This window comes from Pezoporus occidentalis, unplaced genomic scaffold, assembly GCF_034315485.1.
Source record: "Pezoporus occidentalis ecotype Australia unplaced genomic scaffold, CSIRO_AGI_Poc_V1 ctg4, whole genome shotgun sequence".
NCBI classification, from domain to species: Eukaryota; Metazoa; Chordata; class Aves; order Psittaciformes; family Psittacidae; genus Pezoporus; species Pezoporus occidentalis.
The window spans coordinates 12,272,997-12,295,714 of NW_026915724.1; the positions used below are offsets into that span (position 1 = coordinate 12,272,997).

General features: G+C 39.5%; 1 protein-coding gene across 1 annotated transcript in view; it reads left to right on the forward strand.

Moving 5' to 3' along the window:
- Positions 1 to 22,718, forward strand: part of PRKDC (protein kinase, DNA-activated, catalytic subunit) — an 81,991-nt gene that overhangs the window by 46,490 nt on the left and 12,783 nt on the right. Inside the window, exons 57-72 of the mRNA XM_062633440.1 lie at positions 171 to 381; positions 951 to 1,140; positions 1,440 to 1,655; positions 2,925 to 3,037; positions 9,677 to 9,808; positions 10,348 to 10,527; positions 13,688 to 13,896; positions 14,341 to 14,479; positions 15,037 to 15,225; positions 15,715 to 15,939; positions 16,449 to 16,557; positions 17,258 to 17,369; positions 18,901 to 19,090; positions 20,197 to 20,371; positions 20,459 to 20,649; positions 22,314 to 22,494. Coding sequence (XP_062489424.1) covers positions 171 to 381; positions 951 to 1,140; positions 1,440 to 1,655; positions 2,925 to 3,037; positions 9,677 to 9,808; positions 10,348 to 10,527; positions 13,688 to 13,896; positions 14,341 to 14,479; positions 15,037 to 15,225; positions 15,715 to 15,939; positions 16,449 to 16,557; positions 17,258 to 17,369; positions 18,901 to 19,090; positions 20,197 to 20,371; positions 20,459 to 20,649; positions 22,314 to 22,494 — 2,762 coding nt within the window. The remainder of the gene's footprint in view (positions 1 to 170; positions 382 to 950; positions 1,141 to 1,439; positions 1,656 to 2,924; positions 3,038 to 9,676; positions 9,809 to 10,347; positions 10,528 to 13,687; positions 13,897 to 14,340; positions 14,480 to 15,036; positions 15,226 to 15,714; positions 15,940 to 16,448; positions 16,558 to 17,257; positions 17,370 to 18,900; positions 19,091 to 20,196; positions 20,372 to 20,458; positions 20,650 to 22,313; positions 22,495 to 22,718) is intronic.

Below are 22,718 nucleotides of genomic sequence, written 5' to 3' on the forward strand. Positions count from 1 at the left end.
CTGAAATGCCTGCTTTGTTTATGACAGAAGAGTAGGTCCTTAGAGGTTTTATAAGTATTTTAGTGTAAGAGTAGCAGCGAGATAACATTATTTCCTTTTCTTCCAATAAGCTAATTTATAAAATTGTGTCTGCAGATAACTAAGAATAATTTTATTCCTTGCCTTTACAGATTAATTGTTAGGAATTTTTGGAGTAATGAGACAAGGTTACCCACAAATACTCTTGATCGTATGCTGTCATTGCTAAATTCTTTATATTCCACCAAGATTGAAACACAGTACTTGAGTCTAATCACAAATTTCCTGCTTGAAATGACTAGCAAGAGCCCAGATTATTCCAGAAGAATATTTGAGCATCCACTCTCTGAATGCAAATTTCAGGTGAGTTGCAATATGCTACCCTTTGTGCAGCCGTATGACAAATTCTATTCGTAATGTAGTTACCACTTGGATAGGAATGGTGTAGTGAAGGAGAGTTTTGCAAGAGCATTTTGTGCTCCATAACTAACAACTGCAACAGTCATGGGTTATTAATATTATCAGAAGTTTGCTGATTTTGGGGGCATAATAATTTTGCTTTCTTTTAAAAAAAAGAATTAAAGTAATTTTATATATATATATATGTACACACACTTACACCAAGTGTGATTTGTAGACTACTGAAATACCTAAAAGGAGGGTAGTGGAGAGAAACATCATAAGGAGAAAAATTGTGAATGGGAATACTGGTACAAGAGCTGTAAATCAGTCCTCAACTGACAAGTCCAAATTAATGAGCATTTTTGCTGAGCCTGTAGAGAAGTTTGATGTGTTTGGGGTTTTTTTAACAGTCAAGTTCTGCCCCTGGGATGATGTTTTAAATTCTGTAATTTCTGTTATCCTGTCTCAAGAAAGCACGGCAAAAAGGCTGCATTCTTACCGTTCTCATTAAAACGTTTTTGTATTCATAGGACTTTGTAATTGATTCCAGTTGGCGTTATCGAAGTACTGTGCTCACGCCTATGTTTTTGGATACTCAAGCTTCTCATAGCATCCACAGGAATTTATCACAAGAAAGATCTCTTTCTTCTTCTGGGTCAGTCGGTGGTCGAGTGAGGGCTACCCAGCGACAATATGAATTTACACCTACACAGCATGCCAGTGAGTCCAGACCAGTGTCTTCTGAAATCTTCTTGTTTGCAGTAGGAATGATGTAACTCCTGTTGTATATGAGTTTTTAAATGTAAAAGTGAGAATGTCTCTAATATTTTGTTTTCAAGGACTTTTTTCCTGTTATGAGAAAAAAACATCCAGCCACATTTGTCTCGTAAGAAGTTTGTTTCTTAACAGCTTCAGATCTGTTCTGCCCATAAACATATTTCAGGGGGAGAGAAATAGATCTTTTCACTTGATTTATATGTGGATATGTTACAGATTTTTTTTTTACCTTTTTTTTACAGGTGGTAGAATTTCTTTTAATTGGCTAACCGGAAGTAGCATTGACACTTTGGCAGAGTATACAGTTCCTTCATCCTCTGAATCTGTGTCTTCTTCCATGCTATTGGTTAACAAACGGAGTGAAAAATTTAAACAAGCAACATTTAAACCAGTGGGGCCAGATTTTGGGAAAAAAAGGTTGGGTTTGCCTGGAGATGAGGTGGACAGCAAAACTAAAGGTTTGTAAACCTTATGATGCAATTTCTATATAAATATTACATTTTTATAGACCATCTTTGTCAGTTTTGGCTGGCAGTCCGTTCTAATTGAGGCTCAGTTTGAGAGATTTTGTTTCCAGGCATGTGTGGCAGTACATAACATGTGGCAAAACGTTAGAGTTGTGCTAGGAACTGCAAAACTATGTTGCTAGATGAAATAACTTTCTGAATAAGAAACTGGCCAGTGTGATGTTTGCATTCCTATCTCTCCTTAAGATAATTGTAACATGAATATCTGAAAGTTCTGTTCCTTCTGTTTTAAATTTAACTGCTTATCTCTTTAAAAAAGAGATCTCTTTAAACATATTTTTTCCAAACTATTTCAGCTGTGCTGACACAACCTACAGCATTGCCGTCTGTCGTTAGAATTACCTGCTATTTTCTAAGGATGCTCCTTCATCCACCCAGTCGATAACTGAAAAACATTGGTATTGTCCTGGAATGTGTTCTGGAATGGCTTAGGCTCCTTCTCCCTGTTCCTTCCCATTTCACCCTTGCCTACCTTGTCATTAAAATTTTGACTTGAAGGATAAGAGTAGGAGTTGAGGCAGAGAGCTATAGACTGACCTTTTCAATACCGGAGAAGTGCTCCAGGGCAGTTCTGAATGGACTGTGCTGAACTACAGAAACAGAGGTCAGTCTCTGGGCTTTTACCAGGAAAGTACCAGCTGTAGTGTTTTGGTTTTGTTAACTCACTTTTCTTTCCTATGAAATGGACTGAACAGTCTGTAAAGTGGCCTTTCTCCATAACTGTCCTGATCAGGAATTGATCCAGTGACAGTTCTGTAATAGTAACTTTGAAAATATAGTACTATATTATTATTACTCAATCTTTGAATATATTTAGCACCTCTTTTATGTAGGGAGCTGTACACTTTATGAAATATGGTGGAGATGCCATGCTTGGCTTTGAGCACTTAAAATGAATGTGTCATAGGAGGCAAAGTTGTTCATGATTTTTAATGCTTTTCACAGTACAATAGTTTGACCCTTATACCTCATCCACATGCTAAAAGTTTTTCTATAAATTTTTATTACCTCTTGTCCTAAGAACAACTTAATTTGTTTTAATTGCTGTCTCTCATTGGGTTGTTTGATACGAAATTTAGGAGACTAGCTGGTAAGCTAGTAAATAAAAAGGTGATGTTTGTTATTGTATGATTCTCCTGCCTTAAATGTGAAGTTTGCTTGAGAAAAGAAAAGCTGTGGACATGGTTGTGTGTTCCCTAGGTATAGAAGAACGAGCAGAAATTCTAAGACTGCGAAGACGTTTCTTGAAGGACCAAGAGAAACTCAGTTTGATTTATGCTAGAAAAGGTGTAGCTGAGCAGAAAAGAGAAAAGGTCTGTCAATCCAAATAAGTTTAAAATCTTAAGTCCCAATGCCATTTGCAGTCTTGTATTTCATCTGTAGAAATAACTTTGTGAAGAAAGGGCAGGTATAAGATACTGGTTGCTGCTTTAGGAACTTTAGAAGGTTTTATTTGGAAATCATGCTATTTATGAGCTTGAAGCTAAATGATGTTACTTATCATGAGTGAAGAAAGAGCAGGATGGTAAAACTTCCAGTCTACCACTTAATGTGTATGAAGTGGTTTTACGTGATGGAGTCCCTAAAACTCATAGGAAGCTTTTTGCAGTTGTCCTACTGGAAAGTAGGAGCCTTAAAACTACAGTATGCTGCTGAAATATTTGGCAAACATTATCCAGTATCTGAAGGTGAACTCAAAAATGTGGTACAGCTGATGGACTAACCCAAACAGGTGCATAGTTTTAAGCTGAAGGACTGCCAGTAATAGTCATTTGCTGAGTGTTTATCAAGACCAGAAAGTTAGTCCTACATGGGTTTCCTGATTGTGTTACATACAAATAAGAGGTTTGTGGTTTTAAGCTATGTAAGTTTTTCATAGGTTAATGTTACTAAAAATAACATATAATGTCATACATAAATGATAGCAGTTAGACTAAGAGCAAAGGAGCCCAGGACTGAAAGCTCCCAGTTTAAGACATTTATAATTCTTTGCAGCTGCAGACGACTGTGTAAACAGAACTTATGTCTGGAAGAACCGCACAAACACCTATTTTAGCCAGTTTATATTTCCTTACAGGTTAAAGCTACCATTTCATAGAATCATAGAATATTTAGGGTTGGAAAGGCCCTTAAGACCATCTAGTTCCAACCCCCCTGAACAGCCCCACCTTTCTGAGCCTGTCTTCATAAGGGAGGTGCTCCAGTCCCCTGATCATCCTCGTGGCCCTTCTCTGGACTTGTTCGAACACTTCCATGTCCTTTTTATGTTGACACCAGAACTGCACACAGTACTCCAGGTGAGGTCTCACAAGAGCAGAGCAGAGGGGCAAGATCACCTCCTTCGACCTGCTGGTCACGCTCCTTTTGATGCAGCCCAGGATACGGTTGCCTTTCTGGGCTGCAAGCGCACACTGAAGCCAGCTCATGTTCATTTTCTCATCAGGCAACACCCCCAAGTCCTTCTCTGCAGGGCTGCTCTGAATCTCTTCTCTGCCCAACCTGTAGCTGTGCCTGGGATTGCTCCGACCCACGTGTAGGACCTTGCACTTGGCATGGTTAAACTTCATGAGGTTGGCATCAGCCCACCTCACAAGTGTGCCAAGGTCCCTCTGGATGGCATTCCTTCCCTCCGGGGTATCAACCGAACCACACAGCTTGGTGTCATCGGCAAACTTGCTGAGGGCGCACTCAACCCCACTGTCCATGTCAGCGACGAAGATGTTGAACAAGGCTGGTCCCAACACCGATCCCTGAGGGACGCCACTCGTTACTGGTCTCCAGCTGGACGTTGAGCTGTCCAGCCAGTTCTTAATCCACCGAGTGGTCCATCCATCAAATTGGTGTCTCTCCAATTTAAAGGATGTAGCGTGGGAAGTGTTGAACACTTTGCACAAGTCCAGGTAGATGACATCAACTGCTCTACCCCTGTCCATCAGTTCTGTAGCCCCATCATAGAAGGCCACCAAATTGGTCAGGCAGGATTTCCCCTTAGTGAAGCCATGCTGGCCGTCACCAAACACCTTGTTGATTTTCATGTGCCTTAGCATGCCATCCAGGAGAATCTGCTCCAAGATTTTGCCAGGCACAGAGGTGACACTGACTGGTCTGTAATTCCCTGGGTCATCCATTTTCCCCTTCTTGAAAATGGGGGTTATATTTCCCTTTTTCCAGTCATCGGGAACTTCACCTGACTGCCATGATTTCTCAAATGTGATGGACAGCGGCTTAGCAACTTCATTCACCAGCTCCTTCAGGACCCGCGGATGGATTTCATCAGGACCCATGGACTTGTGCACATTCAGATTTTTAAGATGGTCTCGAACCAGTTCCTCTCCTACAGTGGCCGTAAGGTCTTCATTCTCACAGTCCCTGCATCTGCCTTCCAAGACTTGGGTGCTTTGGTCAGAGCCTTTGCCAGTGAAGACCGAGGCAAAGAAGTCATTCAGAACCTCAGCCTTCTCCAAATCCCATGTAGCCAGTTCTCCGGAGAGCTTCCTTAGGGGGCCTACATTCTTCCTAGTCTGTTTTTTGCTATGTACCTGTAGAATCCCTTCCTGTTATCTTTAATACCTCTAGCTAAGTTTAATTCTAACTGGGCCTTAGCTTTCCTTACCTGGTTCCTAGCTTCCCAGACAACATCCCTATACTTTTCCCATGCCACTTGTCCTTGCTTCCACTTATTATAAGCCTCTTTTTTCAATTGAATTTTCCTCAGGAGCTCCTTATTCTCCAAGGAGGTCTCCTGGCCCTCCTGCTGCACTTCCTTCTGGTTGGAATGCAACACTCCTGAGCTTCTAGCAGGTGATCCTTGAATATCAACCAAGAGTCTTGGGCCCCTCTGCCCTCTAGGGCTGTATCCCATGGAACCTTCCGAAGCAGATTCCTGAAGAGGCCAAAGTCTGCTCTTTTGAAGTCCAGGGCAGTGAGCTTGCTGCACGCTCTTCTCACTGTCCTGAGGATCTCAAATTCGAGCATCTCATCATCACTGCATCCAAGTTGCCCTGGAACGTCACATTTCCAATGAGCCCTTCCGTGTTGGTGAGCACGAGGTCAAGCAAGGCACCTCTCCTTGTCGGCTCCTCTATTACTGCAGAAGGAAGTTGTCTTCTACACAATCAAGGAACCTCCTGGATTGCTTGTGCTGGGCTGTACCGTCCTTCCAACAGATGTCAAGGTGGTTGAAGTCACCCATGAGAACAAGGGCCTGTGAGCGTGAGGCTTTTCCTATCTGTCAATGAGTGCTTCATCTGCAGGTTCTCCTTGGTCAGGCGGTCTGTAACAGATCCCCACAGTAATGTCTCCCATAGCTATATTCCCTTTAACCCTGACCCACAAACTCTCTGTGGACTGCTCACCTGTCCCCAGACACAGTTCCGTACTCTGGCAGTTGTACATGTCCCATCAGTAGTAACAACAATGAAACTGGGCCCCTCCTATGCCTCCATTACAGTGATGGGGGGGGATGCCTTAAGATCCTTCAACATCCCAACACTTGCTGAGTTACTGCTCTGCCTGTGACTGTACTTGAACAGGGTACATCTCCTGAGCCTACCTAACTCTAGAAGATACAGGGGAGCAGGAGTCTTGCATCCTGGTCTTTGTAGAGAAGCAAGGTCTTGCTTAGACTGAAATTTATCTCTGCTACTCCCCAACAACTCTCTTGTGAAGGGTACTTCCACACAACCCGTCTCTCCCATGATAGTTCCTGACTGCAAGCTAACACTTCTTTCTAATTATACTATAGCTGGATCCTGCAGAGAACAACAAGAGTTCTTGCTGCTTCACTTACCACCATCACTGATTTCTTCCATGACTTACATTTTGCTTAACCAGCATGCCGCAGATTTATTTAAATGACTTATCTTAAAAGACTAAAGGCAAAAGAGATCTCATATCTTCCCTTCAGTGCTTTTTTATTTTCTTTCAAGTTACAGGTAGCTCACAGTGGCTCTTCATTTGAATTCTCTGTATTTATTCAGGAAATTAACACATGGGAGTCATTACTTTTTCCTTGTTTTGGAAAAACAAAAGGTACTGTATAGGGTTTTGTATGTCAACATGACAATAGATACCATCCAGATGACATAAACTGCTTTTTCATTTCTTTTTCCTGGAAACTTAATGTCATTAATTTCAGTAGAAGTGTTCACGAGAGGGGCCTTACTGGAGTTATCTCACAGACATGCATGGGCAGAGAAGTGCCAGATCTACAAAGTGTCACAAATAAGTTGTGCAATCCCCATTGTCTCTTTTTTCCTGGGCCAGCAACATTAATTGGAGGACAAAGCTCATGTGTAAAAATCCCTCATTTTTCTCCCTCCTCATACAACCCAGAAGGCAGTGGGAACAGGTCTTCGGTATTAATGTATTATTCCACAGGCATTCAATAAAACAACCTGTAAACTTTCTTTTAATTAAAGAACTTTAAAGCTGTTTAATTAAACAACTTTCTTTTAATTAGGATTTAATTAGGATTTCCCCTTAGTGAAGCCGTGCTGGCGGTCTGTAACAGATCCCCACAGTAATGTCCCCCATAGCTGTTCTCCCTTTAAACCTGACCCACAAACTCTCTATTGACTGCTCACCTGTCCCCAGACAAGAGTTCCATACTCTCCAGCCTATCCCTAACAAAGGGCAACTCCCCCTCCCCGCCTGCCAGGCCTGTCTTTCCTAAAGAGCCTGTAACTTTCCATTCCAACACTTCAGTCGTAGGAGCCATCCCACCATGTTTCTGTGATGCCTATTATATCATACCCCCCGTAGAGGTGCACACATCTCTAATTCCTCTTGTTTGTTCCCCATACTATGGGTGTTTGTATAGAGGCATCTGAGCCGAGCTCCAAATGAAGCCGGCTCATTGGCTGGAGAGGCTGGAATATCTCTACATCACTCCGAGCATTTATTATAGGTGCTGGCAACTGACTGGGTGTGTTGGGATGGAATGATGCCCCCCTCCCCCAACACATCTAGTTTAAAGCCTCCTTGACCAGCCTGGCAAGCCCCCTACCAAAACCGCTCTACCAGCCCCCAGTAGACCTGGCCTCCTAAACTGAGCCCCATGTTCTAGATACCCAAACCCCTGACTATGACACCACCCTTTTAACCATTTATTAACCTGGCCAATCCTCCTAGCTTTTTTGAGGTCCTCCCCTGTATCCTGAAGAATCGACTTAACGACTGTCTGAGCTCCAGAGCCCCTAAACACCTCTCCCAGGGATCTGTAGTCCTTTATGTTCTCTGGGCTACTGCCCTCTATATCACTAGCACCCACATGGACAACTAGAAGTGGGTAAGTCAGTGGGATTTACTAGACCAGGTAGCCTCTCTGCAACATTCATGATCTGAGCCCCTGGTAAGCAACACACCTCCCTTGAGAGTGGGTCAGGCCGACAGATGTGTGCCACTGCTCCTTACAAAGTGGAGTCCCCTACTACTATGACCAGCTGCTTTTTGCTGTCAGCACCAGTAGAGATCTTCTTTACCAGTGCATCAGCCAGTTGTTCATGTAGTCAGTGTGTTTCCTCCTTAGCCCCACGCAGAACTGCAGAGTGGTTCTGTGTGGGGACATCAGATTTAGGAGGAAGCCCCTTGCTTTTAACTGTTGTCTTTCTCCTTTTTTTTATTGGTTTTTTTTTTTTTGTTACTAGTTCCCAGCTTCCTGGGTTAACGGCCTCCTTCTTTCCTGCATGAGCTACGATGGATGCTTGAGGCCACTGTGCAGTTTGGGCCTGGAGCAAGCAGTCTGGCTTCCTCTCAGATTGCTTAACATCTTTTAGCCTATTGACACTATTTCCTCCCACTCTGCAAGAAAGAACCTGTAAATACATTCTGTATGACAGTCTAAGGTACAACCAAGAAACCCCTGTGTAATATTCCACAATAAAGGACCATAGGAGACTGAATTCTCCCAGGACCCCTTAAACTTTTAAAGAGATTTATTGAACATAAACGCACACAGAACTCAGTGGCTTGCATTAATACTGTACCTGGTGGGGCAAAACAGGAAAAAGTAAGCAAGAAAGTCTTTGGAAACAGCTTTTATAATGTCTTAATTTGTCCCAGCATTTTTCTTTTGCAAGCTTTTTGAAGATTATTCTTTTGAAGTTATGTAGAAGAAAAATGGGCTCAAACAGGAAAATCACAAAAGGTTTACGGAAAAGGAAGAAATCTTCAAGCTTTCTTCTGTTTCCCTCTTCTACCAATCTATGTACCTATACACCCACTGTCTGTTGGATTACCTGCTAATAACAGTAGTTAAAATCCCAGCATCTAAACTTGACCATTTATTTCCTTACAGCATATAAGTGCTATGAGAAGGAAGAAAGGCAGAGACAGGTTTTCTTTATATCTGGTAGTAGTAGCTCTTTTTCAATTTCAGTGTATTTCTGCAAGCCTCAGCAAAAGGCAGGGCAGCTATTTAATGACTGCAATTTTCAACAGTTTTACTATGGTTTGGTTCAAGTTCAAGGCATCAGTTCTACCAGGTTCATCCTTCTTCCTTCTCCTCCCCATCCCACTGTGTGAAATAAAACACACTAGCTTTAGGGACCTCATTTTACTTTGCACCTGGGTCAGGCTGAGAACCATCGTATGATGGACTGCTGTGGTTCATCTGGTAGGCAGTAACTTTTTAAACCAGAGTAGCTCACTAGCTGTCAGTCATAATCATTCTCTTTAAAAGTGACTTAAATACTACCCTGTATGGAAGCAGAAACTACAAGGTGTTAAATGTTAGTGGCTGAAGTAAGTCTATGAACAAGACTTTGGAGTTCTGAGTTGACTAAGTTAATCTGGGTTTAACCATATTATGGCTCTATAGAAAATGTATTTGTTAATTAGCATGACAGAACTTATAAAACATGTCAGAAATACCTGTGCCTATTTTGTCCTATCTAGATACAGGACTAAGTAACACAACTGTTATTTTTATTAACATGAGCAATGTGTTTCAGGAGATGAAATCTGAGCTGAAGATGAAATACGATGCCCAGGTTACCTTGTACAGAAGTTACCGAGTAGGAGACCTTCCTGACATCCAAATTGAATACTACAGTCTCATTGCCCCTCTGCAGGGCCTTGCCCAGGTCTGTCTGCTTTTCAGAGGTCACTGGTCAAGTTTTCTGTTATTGTGAGGAAAATGACATTGAAAAAAGCCTTAAAAATATCAGATGGAACCATCTGTCGGCACAGACAGTCTCATCTGTCTGTGTTAGCTGCCTCAGTGTTAGGTCATGGTCCTCTCTCACATTGATGTTTTCTGTTTTTTCCTGAAACCCTCTTCACTGGCAGTAGTGTCCCTAAGATGGTATCAGGTGTCTGATTCCTGTAGTGGAAACTGTGAATATGTGAAAATTGTAAATTTCCTCCTTTTCACCAATACTCTGACCTGAAACCTACATTGTCTTGGGGGTTGTTTGTGTATAAGAATTAAGATGGGGTTTGAATGGGTAGTACAGTAATTCCCAGCATAGGTGGGATGCATGCCAGACTAATTATTCCACTCCCAAAGACTGTCCACATAGGGATTAGGTACAGGGTGGGTCATATCTCTTGAGTTTTATTTATTAGTTTATTGTGTCACAGCAAAATTCAGTGGCCTTATTGCTTTTGGTGTAATTTGCAGAAAGATCCAACATTTGCCAAGCAGCTCTTCAGCAGTTTGTTTTGTGGAATTTTTCATGAGGTAGAAAAATCTAAAACTCCTTCTGAGAAAAAAGCCATCATCCAGAAGCTGCTGAACAACTTCAATAATTTCCTGAGTATGAGCCTGTCTTACTTTCCACCATTCATTGCATGCATCCAGGTAAATCCTGCTATATGGCATGAAAGTAACTTGAGTATAATGTCTTTGACTGTGTGATAAACCCAGTGGTCGTGAAGGTTAAATACCGTTATTGGAATTTAGACGGAGATGGAAAGAGAATTGTTAATCAAATGGATATTTCAAGTGATTCTTGTTAAGGTGAACAAGGTAATTTATGCCTCTGAAGTGATTTTCTAAGGCTTCTACAATTTCTGATTTGTAGAGTTTGAGTCACCTTTTAAAGTTCTAATTGCATCAGCAACAAGAAGAGACTTGATTTGAAATTAAAGGCACAAGAACAATTGAAAGGGATATGTGGGTGTGGTGCTTATCTCCCTGTTTCTGGGAAGTGCTTACTGATGGAATACTTTGATGTCTTGAGGATATCAGTAGCAGTTAGAGTGTTTGTTGTTAGCCTCTTACTTATTTTTGAAACTTTGGCCCTTGAAGTAGTTGTCTGCAGGTTTTCAGTAAGGAGGGAAGGATTCACTCCCACCAAAGGACAGGTGGGTGTACCACAGCCGTTTCACTGGAAAGAAAACACAAGCCTTTCTGCTATGGGAACATACTGTGCTATTGAAACGGATTGTGAACTTCATGTTTTACCCCAGTTTTCAGGGTGCTTGTCCAAGCACCTGTTACATACCCGTTTTCATTATGTTTAATGTTTCACATCAACTGTGTTGCATCTGATCTGTAGCTCTCAAAATAATCTTTCTTTGAGTGGCAGGTGATGTCTTCTTTCTGTTACGGAAATCTAAATAGTCTGTGACAGTAGATGTCATTTGTAATACAGGAGGAGTGTCTGGTTTGGACTAGCTTTTTAAACAATGACTTTGCTTCTTAGTACTTGTATTTACTCATCTGAGAAGATATAATTTCTTGTTTACTTTTTTTCTGTGCAGCTGCATGAAAGGTCAAATGCAATGGGGATTTTTTTGGCCTATCTTGGTATTTTTTTGAGCCAGTATCTCACAATAGCTATCTGTTAATATTCCCTCTAGGCGTTCCATTTGTTGGTTCTCTGTCTTGGTAATGTTATTTGTGTTGAATTATGCTGTCTGCTAGAGCTTATTAATAACACTGTTGTGTTAGCTACTTTCTTTTTTTTTTCTGGATAAATGTAAAAAAAAGACTCAATAGGTAAGTTACAATTAGTCAAACATGTCATTAGTCAAGAGTGATAAGAGCATCTCATTACCATCCCCATTCAATAACAAAAGAACAGCAGCACAAAGGCAAGCCTCAGCCTGTGTAATTTAGCATCCTGCATAACAGTGAGAGGAAGTCTTGTGTTGATCAAGGGAGAGGGTGAGTCTTGGCACACAATGCCAAGGCTATCATTCAGCTCACAAAGGCTGTCCTAGTGTCCTGGCCATTGGAAATACAGCTTCTATTTCCTATATGCCAACAGTATGAGAAATATGGGCTTTTTTCAGAAACACTTCCTGCTTTTGGTTCCTTGGCAGGTTCAAGTCCCATCAAGAGAGTAACTTGGTGATAAAAAGAGTTGGGTTTGCCTACAGGTATAATCTTAAAATTTAATATGGGGCTCTGGTATTGGCTTTCAGGTCAGATTGAAAACCAGATGAAATACTGAGAAAGAAGTTAACTCCATCACAAAAGTTTACATAGACTCCATAGTGATGCCTGGCCTCTGAAAAACATGTATTGCCTTATAAATACCGTAGCTGTCAGGCCAGTTTGGATGCCATTCATCCTAATCTTTAAACACATGGTGCAAATAAAGTGCATACAGAGCAAGAAACAGTCCCTCTGCTTTCAAAAGATAAGTTAATGGTCACAAAAATGCACTAAATAGATCTCTCATTTGATGTGGGATAATGTCTGTAAACTGCGATTTTATATTCATTCTGTGGACATTCCACTACATTTACACAATTCTCACACTTTTTCCTAGGCATCCCTGAGAAAGGGCTTATGGTCTTACCTTAGCCAAGCTGTTCTTACGGTTTTAGATTGTGCAGTTGTCACTGTGTCCCTGACATAACCCCTAAAAGTTTGCAGTCAGGGAATGTGTGCCTGTACATAGAAGTGTCTGGTGCACATGCTATTTCAGCTGCTAGTTGAAATTGCCTGAACAGCAGGTGAGCTGTGTGCTTAACCCTTCATCAGGAAGCTACAAGAAGCTGTTTGTTTATTTTGTTGAGTACAAATTTATTGGTGTGAGAGTCTCAACTATACAGATTGTGTAATGAGTTTGCTTATGCCAGATGCCTATTCTGCAGGGTTTGTGGTGGCTGCCATTTATCAACCAAGTGTAGCTTGGTTGTTCTCACAGTCTCTTGTTGCAGTTTCCAAATAGCAGGGTTTTTTTCCCCACTTAGTATTTTTGAACATACCATGTTGCAAGAATCAAACTTTAATTTTTATCCTAAAACTTGGTGATGTTTTTCATAATGAAAAAGAATTTGCAGTGTTTAATTTTTATAATGTTAAAAATTTTCTTTTTTTCTCTCTGTTTGGTTAAGCTATTATTGCAGCTTTCCTTTTGGTTCTTAAGTGGAAAAAAAAATTGGCTTTAATAAACTCATATCTTGCTTTCTTGATATATTTACCTGTATTTGGGATAACTGAACTATTTAAAAGAACCTTCAGGTGAAGAAGAATGTTTATCCCTGAAAATGAGGTTATTCTGTATTTGGACTAATGTTAAATATGGTAAAGATCTGTTAGGAATATTGTCATGCCTTTAAATCAGGCAGAACTAGATGAACACAATACTAAACGAATCTAAAAGGAAACAGTGGTATGCTAAAACTGGGAAAGTGTGTGGAAAGAAAGCCTCCGGCTCAGAGTAGACATTGTGGTTAATCTTGCTTTTCAGCTTATGGTAGAAACGCACCACTCAGTATGTTAAGTGAAATGCGCTCTCCCCCACTGCTCATGTGTTTCAGTTGAGAGTTGTCCTGTGCCCTGAAGACAGATGAAGTAGAGGAGTTATTCTCTACGGTTCTCTGTCCAAGCAGCAACAGCACAGAAGTAAATTATTCCAGTTGGGGACTTGGAGATTTAACAGCTTATTTCCAAAGTTTGCACTGTAAGAAAAAAGATACCAAATACATGATCTCTAAAAGGTAACTCAGCATAGTTTCAGACCAGGTAGATGCTTGTTGGTTTGTTTTGTTTTATTTTATAGGAAATAAGTTACCGGCACAGAGAGCTATTAGAACTGGATTCAGCTAACGTGAGCACGAGCTGCCTTGCAAGTTTACAGCAGCCGGTGGGCATCCTTCTTCTGGAGCACGCCCTGATGGCTCTGTCCCCTGTGGAGGAGCCCCCACCCAAGCGGATGCGCGGGAGGACAGAGCTTCCCCCAGATGTGATCAGATGGATTGAGCTTGCCAAGTGAATTCTTGTTTGAGATAATTTACTCCCATTTAGGTTTGCTTTGTGACGACCTGTGTCTTTATGGCTTATGAGATTTCTTTTTTAGTCTTTCCCTCTTTGAAAGTTAGATATGCTTTTAATTTCTTGTCAGCTAATTACTGTCTTTCAGTTAGAGCAGTTAGACTTAACAGTTGTGCACCCTGATGATGCTATCAGACTGCTGAAAAACATATTGTTCATAGCTTTTCAACTGCAGGAGTTTCCACAGTTCAGGTATTTGCCTGCAAGGTGAAGTTTCTCTATTTAAATGTATATTTCTGATCTTTAATATAAGAGATATATTTTTTTAATTACAAGCCAGTAGTATTACTGCCTAATGAATTATTTCTTTAAATGGCTTATGTGTGCATTGATACACTTCTGTTCAACCAATTAAAGTATTTCCTTTTTCAATTTTGTTAGGCTTTACCGATCTCTTGGAGATTATGATGTCCTTCGTGGCATTTTCAGTGGTAAGATTGGGACTAAGGAAATTACACAGAAGGCATTGTTGGCAGAAGCAAGGAGTGATTATGCTGAAGCAGCTAAATACTATGATGAGGTAAAAAGACAGCAAGATTTTATTGTTTCATAAATCTCTTGCGACTTAAAACTAGTAAGTCAAAATTAAACATTTTGGGAGCAGCATGTTGTTTAGAATGTTCTTGTGTTTTGTTTGATTGGTGGTTCAGTCTGCAAAGGCATGAGAACAGATAAGCAGTCACAATAGAGCAGTAAGCATGATACTACTTACTGTTTGTTACAAAGCTTCACATCTGCAATCACCTAGACAGAGAAGTAAAACACCGTGTGCACACTGCCACCCCAAATGAACAACTGCCAGTGTTCATGGCAAAGAAAATCTGAGACACAGTGGGTAAAAATGAAGAAGGATCTCTTTAACCTTCTTTTAAAGTCTTTGCTCTTTAAAAATGCAGGTTTAATAAAGATGGCTATGTGAAATGAATTTCTGTGTAAATACTGATAAGCTTGGATTTTCTGCATTTAATGTTGCTGACACATTCTGGTAAATGGGTAGATATTTTTATGAGACTTAGAATTGAAACTAGTGTCAGATTCCAGCTGAGAACTTTCCTCCCCCTCAAATTCATTCCCTAGGCACTCTCTAAAGAAGACTGGCAAGATGGAGAGCCAACAGAAGTGGAGAAGGACTTCTGGGAACTTGCATCTCTTGAATGCTATGACCACCTCACAGACTGGAAGTCTCTGGAGTATTGTGCTACCATTAATATTGATAGTGAAAAACCGCCAGACCTGAGCAAAACATGGAATGATCCATTTTTTCAGGTTTTTAGAAATAACTTTATTGATACTACACTATTTTTATCTCTGCAAGAATGTCCTACGGTAATGTAATTGTGGGTGGAAATCAGTTGTTATTTGGATTACTTTACTGTGGAAACTACCACTAATTGACTCAGTAACTTCTGCTGTTTTTACAATGTTTAGTTTTTACCTTGAGTCTATGGTTGATTGTGTAGGACCAGCTTGTGTTCTTGCAGTGTTTTTGTTGGTTTTATCACTTCTATTTGTTTCATGTTTTAAGAGTTACCAAATCGCTGGATTTGAAACTGGTAGAATTTGCTAACAACTTGTGGAGCCTATGGGACAAGGCTGCTGTGATTTGTCAATAAACTGAAATTTGTCTAAAGAAATACATTTAAGAATACTGTTCAAATACTTTAATACTTACCTGATCTGTCCCCGATAACATAAAAAAAAAAAAGTATCTAATACTCAATTCCTATAAGTAAAGACTATATTTTTACTTTTTAGGAGATGTATTTGCCCTATATAATACGCAGTAAATTAAAGTTACTGCTCAGTGGGGAAAATGACCAGACTTTGTTAACTTTTATTGATGAGGCAATGAAGACAGAACAGAAGAAAGCCATTATAGAAATGCATTACAGCCAAGAGCTTAGTCTCCTTTACATCCTGCAAGATGATTTTGACAGAGCTAAATATTACATTAGCAATGGAATGCAGATCTTCATGCAGGTAACAGTCTCTGCTATCTCTGATACGATTTTTTTTGTATAAACTTCAATTCACTGCTTGCAATGATGAGGGGTGAGCCAGCCAGTGGGATGTGTCATCCCATTCTAATTTGTTTCATTTTGATGATTTCATCTATTAGACATTTTTCAAAGTAATTGTGCAGATTAATAGCAGTTTTCTTTCATTCCTCTTTTCAGAAGCCTCCTGGCCCCAGAACAAACTTGAAAAGAGTATTACATTCAGAGGTTACAATTTCCATCCATTACTAAATTTTTATTAGACTGTAGGACTACCCTAAAACCTAGGGTAGGAACTGGAGCTAGAATATACCTCTATGCTTGTCCAAAGCAGAGTTGCTTTCAGATTACAGGCTATTAAATCACTTGGAAAAGATTTAGTTGTAGGGCATAATATAAAGCAGCATCACATGAATAGCATGTAGAGCACTGAATAGAACCATGCTGTAAATTCTGTATGTGAAATCTTCCATTCTCTCCCTTTCTTTTCAGAGCTATTCCAGTATAGATACTTTGTTATACCAAAGTCGGATGACCAAACTGCAGTCTGTACAAGCTTTGACAGAAATACAGGATTTCATCAATTTTATGACCAGGAGAAGTAAACATTTGTTTCATTTTCCCCCCTCCCCTTAATCAGCTTTCATTGTTAAATAATCACAGTTTCCTAAAATTTGAATGGCTGTTGCCACACCTGGATTACCAAACTCCTGTTCGAAGGAGCGTAAGTCTGGAATTACTTCCAGTTGTCCTATTGACAGTAAGAACTGCTGCAGTTCTGCAGGCTTGAAGATACTTCTGTGTCCTATTGCGAAGTTTTATTAGCCAAGCTATTGTGATAAGAGTTAAGTATCTCATTTAAAAGTATAAGTAATAGTTTTAAACTAAGATTTTTTTTTTGTTGTGCCGCTTTTGTGGCAAATAGTAGTTAGCAGAGATAAAAGATGGGTGTGGTATATATGTTATAGCTCTTGAGGTAGGCATGAAATACAAATTTATGATCATAAACTGAATTATATATTAAATTCAGTTTACATTTCCGCTGTCTTCCAGCATATTCCCATACGGAAAAGTACCTATACAGTGGTGATTCCCAATAACAGTTGACACTGATGTCCTTATTGAATTTCCTGTGCTTTAGCAGTAAACAGAAGGCATATGATTACCAAGTAGTGTATTAAATGCAAGTGGGTTGTTTTCTTGCAGTTTTCTGATTTGAATGTCAAGACTATGTTTGGTTTAGTCCTTCCTCACGCTGTTTGGATTTAGATGCATTTAAAGTATTCTTGATTGATTTCTAGGTAATTTAGCTTCACAGGCTTCCCTTAAGAGACTTCTCAGAATTTGGACAAGCAGATATCCAGATGCTAAAATGGATCCTATGAACATCTGGGATGATATCATTACAAATCGGTAAAATCACATTCTTGGGTTAGTTTTAGTTCTGTCTGCCTGTTTTGTTCTGAAAGATGCTTTTTTGTAATGCTGCTGCTGTTAATCTAATGTATGACTTTTTTTAACCATTGTTGTAGCTTTATCAGTGTATCTGTTTTTTGTATGACTAACTTGTGGTGAGAAGCAAAAGGAGGTTGGGAAGTGGCAAGAGAATAAATCATATTTTGATAGTAAAACATAACTGTTAGAACTGTTAGTTTAGGGTTTTTCTTGTATCACTGTAGCATCAGTGCACATGCACTGTGCAAGTTCGCCCACCTCAGCAGCTCTTGAAAACACCCACTTGTAATTGGGTACATTAGCCACAGTTAGCTCAATGAAACACCACCTAAAAAGGGCAGTGTGTTATAAATAAAGATACTAACCTATTTTACAGGCAGTTCCAAAGCTAGGGAGTGTACAAAATAAGCCCAGCCCTGTCACTATCAGTGCTTCGTGTGTTTATAGGAAAGTTAATGACCAGTGCTGTAATTAGAGATGTCTGCTGTGTGACTGTTGCTAGAAAGAACAAAGGTTCTCCAGAGATTAACTCCTAAGAAGCTGGAATGCTTTTTTGAGTCTGAAGTTTTCTGTCCTCCCCATGGTATCTATCATCATCCAAATCCATTCCTGAAGTGCAAATTGAGATTCTTTCTCCTTTCCTGGAGGACAACTTCTTCAACAGCTTTGCTGATACCCAGCATGCTCTGTAATTTATTTTATTATCTCTTAGTATCAGGGAAGCATGACTACAGAAGAACTTACTGCAGTTAAATATTAGGCAAAATACATAGTACGGCTTTCTCCTTTACAAAGTTTCAAAACATTTATGAGTTAAAGGGTTGTCAGTGTCTTAAACACACATATGCTTTCAGAAAACCTTTATCTCATCTTAGATTGGTGCCAAATGATGTTCCAAAACCCACTCCAGACTACAGTGCTATCCTCTGCATTGAATAACAGTCTACGTAATGAAAATGCTATTAGATTAAATAGGACTGATTGTAGAATGAAGATGATTTAGTATTGGTTCATGGCAGTTCCCTTTCAAAAGTAGATTATAGTCTCTGGTCTTTTCTGCAACACAAATGTCAGTGTTTACATGTGTTGGTGTGATACACATTTGAATTGCAGGTTGACATAAAATACAGCCTGCCATGCTATGTAATTGAGACTCCTGTTTGCACTTCTGACAAGTTATGGCTTGGTGAACTGAGAGGTTGTAGCTATGATTTTAAAAGAACAACCTAAGAAAAAATTCCACTCTGTTATGGACATTTTCTAATACTTAATCATGCCAATTCAAGATCCTAGAATGCTCTTGGGGTCAACCTGGCTCTGTTATAACTTTCCAGACTCTGAGGACTATGTTTAGCCTTTGCCAAAGGTGATTGCTATAGCTTCCTGTTTTTTGTTAGCTTTGTTTACGGTCAGGTAGATCAATTCTTTTGAATGTTCATTCCCTTGGATGCATACCAGGGTGATTTGTACTCCTGTTGTCATTGTGCAGGTGTTTCTTTCTTGACAAACTGCAGGAGAAACTTCTCTGTGATCAGGCCAATGATAGTATGGAGGTGGATGAAGAATATGGTGCTGGGGAGCAAATGGAAGTGGATCAACAGGGTGAAGACATTTACTCAATGATTAAAAGCTGCAAATTTAACATGAAAATGAAGATGATAGAAAGTGCCAGGAAACAGGTGATTGTACTGTCTGGAAGCTTCCTGTTTTTTTGAGAAAATATGTAGAAACTATAGCTGGGAAAGCCTCTTAGGTGGTGTTGGCCACCTTTTTGCCAGAGCAGACCTTGTCTCTCTTTGACCCTGCTGCCCAGAGCATTTTGAAAACTCAAGAAAGTCAGTTCCACAGTGAAAGAAAAGAAATGGATAAATGTGAGTTACAAACTTGTCAATAATGTGTCATTACTGGAAATGTGCCTGAAGACCCCTTTGATCCGCAGATGGTTTCTGGCACTCTAAAGGCCAGATAAATAAAGTATTTTAAATGCTTCAGTCTTAATGGAAGGGATGCTTGCAACCAAACATTACACTTGTCATTTACAAATAATCTCTTTTGTACAAGAAAACAAATTCAGATTGAATCAGTAGAATTTAGTTAGCAATGATGAAGAATTTTATGATAGTATTTTTTATGTTTTTTTTAATGCTGTTAGTTTAACACATACCTAAAGAACTCAAGCTGAGTGACTTGGGTTTGGATTTGGCTGTTAAAATGACTGAAACATAACCTTCTTTGATGGTGGGCCTTCGGTGTTTCAAGCTTGAGACAAGATGAACAATATTGAAGTCAAGGTTTCCCTTGTCTGAAATGCTGCAGAAATCTGCAGTCACTGACAAGACTTTATTTTAAGCACTGTAATAACCAAATATAATGTTATAGCCGTGTTGAGTGACTCTTAAAGGAGTAATGAAAAATAAGATTTCCTTTAACGTTATTTACATGAAACTTTTCATCAAAACACAAAGTGATTTACTTGATGGTATTATAAACCAAGTTACATTCCCAGTGTGTGTTTGTACTGCAGAACAGTTAATGCCTGTTTAGTCATGCAGATAGAATTATTTTCATTTCCTCAGTTTGTCCCTCTGTTCTTCTCATTTTCTTCTCAAATTGCTCCATTAGCACAGATCTGATTTTGAATGAGACTCGGCAAGCAATGGACCTCTTTTCATCTTACACCTTTGCTTGTCGCACCTAAATCTTCTCATCCTTAATTTTGTTGCAGAAAGGTTTTATTTCCTCTTCAGGTACATTATGTGAAAATTTTGTCTTAAATTGAATACAGAACAGCCTCTCGGTTGCCAAGAAGCTTCTGAAAGACCTACGCAAAGAAGCCAAAACAAGGGAAGACTGGCTGGTGAGGTGGAATTATGCCTTTTGCCGCTTTACACATAGTTGCAGCCGGAACCAGAGTTGCCCTGAACGTGTACTCTCAGTGTTAAAAACCATCTCCCTGCTTGGTAATGACCTTCTCCTTGCTTCACATTGTTTATTATACAAAGCTACCTTGTTGTCAAATTACCAGCTTTGTTTTTGAATTCCAATAGAAGATACCAAATCGGACTATCTTTGCAAGAACATAATGGCCTTCCGAAACCAAAATCTTCTTCTGGGTACTACATACCACATCATGGCAAATGCTCTTAGTCAGGACCCAAGATGCCTGGAGCAAATTGAGAAAGAAAAGGCTGGAAAAATATCAGCCCTGTCAGAGGAAAGTTGTGAGCGTCCTGAAAAGGTATATGAGAGGGAAAAAGCTTTTTAGGTATTTGAGTATTATAATCACTGCTTCAGTAGGTACTGATAGATATGGATAGATACACACTGCTGTTAGCAGTGATTTATCCAGGAACACCAGCTAGGGAAGAGGGAGGGGGGGTAAGCTGTAATTGCTGTTTTGTCTGGATTTTGCTCGACTGAAGTTCTGCACCACTGTAGCTTTTTTTTAATTGAGAGACTTACGTGTTTCTCTGTTCCTGCAGTTTGTGTGGAGGGGAAAAACCTAGTCGTAGCACCTGCGTGCAGAGTGGCAAGACAAAGCTTGGCAAGATGATCCTCAAAAAATGCCTTTATTTCAGTTGAGCATTTCTGAGCTTCCTCATGCTGTCAGACTCTTACTAAGATCTTTATAATACTGATAACAATATTAATACACTAATTTTACCTAAGCAATTTTAGTGATAGAGGGTTTTAAAACAGAGCATATGCAGGTCATCTTTGCCTGTTTTGGGGAGGTGCACATTTGAAGAACACAGTGACAGTCCGTGCTGCATCTGAAATCATATGTGTTGTGAGTTGTCCCAGCACTGACTTCTTGTCTCTCAAATTAGTTGAGTAAGAATTTGAAATACCACTGTTGACTTATTTCTATTAATTGCTAAAGCCACAGTGAAGACCCTTAGATACAAACTATATGAGTATAAAACAGGAAAAAATTATTCTTAATTTGTGTTTTTGTGGTTGTTAAAGAAAAGCAGATGAAGAAGAGGTTCCTGCAAGAAAGATTTTAGGTTTTCAGGTGTAAAGAAACTCAAACAAAAGCTTAAGCTTCATTTATTAGCAAATTATTAACAGAATTCTTCTTAAGGAAATCTAAAAGATGAGCAAAACTCTTTTTGTTCAGATTGGGATGCCAGATATTTCTATAAGACTAAAGAACCTTAGCCTTATTTTAGCTTAGTATTAAGCAGTACTCTGACCCTGGTAGTTTCCCTCCTCCTACCTGAAATTCAAACTATTTAATTTTATTTACAGCATTTTGCAGTTGTTCCAGCTTGTTCTGCAGCAATTTTATATATTATTTAATAACTACAATATCTACAATGTCTGAGGTTGGTAATCTTGTTGGGAATATGAGAACATATGTACTTGATTTATGAACATTCAGTTGTAAAGGGTCTTGTCAAGTCCTTCATTGCGTCAGCTGCATTAGAAACATATGATCAGTATGACAATGTTTGCAGTAGGGAAAAAGACATCAGATTTTAAATAGCTTGATGCATGATTTCTTATTTTTTTTAACACAAATTCTAACTGTTAATGCAGATGTTGTAGATATAATGTCTTAATAGGAAAAAATAACATTTTTTATTATGTTTTCTGTTAACTGTTTGCAAAACCTCTAGTAACTTTCTTTGCAGTTATAAAAATTACACATAGCATGTCCAAAGTCTAATGTAAGTTAAAAGTGTATTTTATATTTTCCCATTGGAAAGTCTGGAAATCACTGCTTGATGTAATGTCCCTTTTTTTCTTTTCCTTTGTATCAGCTGCTCAAAACATTTAATACAGTTAAAGTTTTACCCAGTCAAGATTTGCAAGCAAGTTCTGGTTTCAGAAAGAGTTGTTGAATGCTACTTGCTAACATGTCTTTTTTCTTTCCCTCTTATGGTTGAATTTCAGGTATTGACAGGCCTGAACAGAAAGGCTTTTCAGTGTTTCAGCAGTGCTGCAAGGAAGTCTGAAGAAGAGGTGCAGTCCCACTCCATGGAACGTGTAGATGTGACAGGAGTTATTGATGCTTATATGACCTTGGTTGGTTTCTGTGACCAGCATCTGCGTAAGGAAGAAGAAAACTCACTTGGTGAGTCAGGATTTCTCCTAAGCATGTGAGGTGGATTTATCTGTGATACGTGACTTTTTGTGATAGCCAGGAGATGTCCCTGAGCCACGCATCTTGAATTTAAATGGAACAGTTTGTCCTCCAGTTAGTCAGTTTTTATATTCCCTTCCCCCCCCCCAACACTATTAGTGATAGCTTTAGTACTAGTGAATCACTCGTAGTCTCCCTCTCACTTGTAACATATG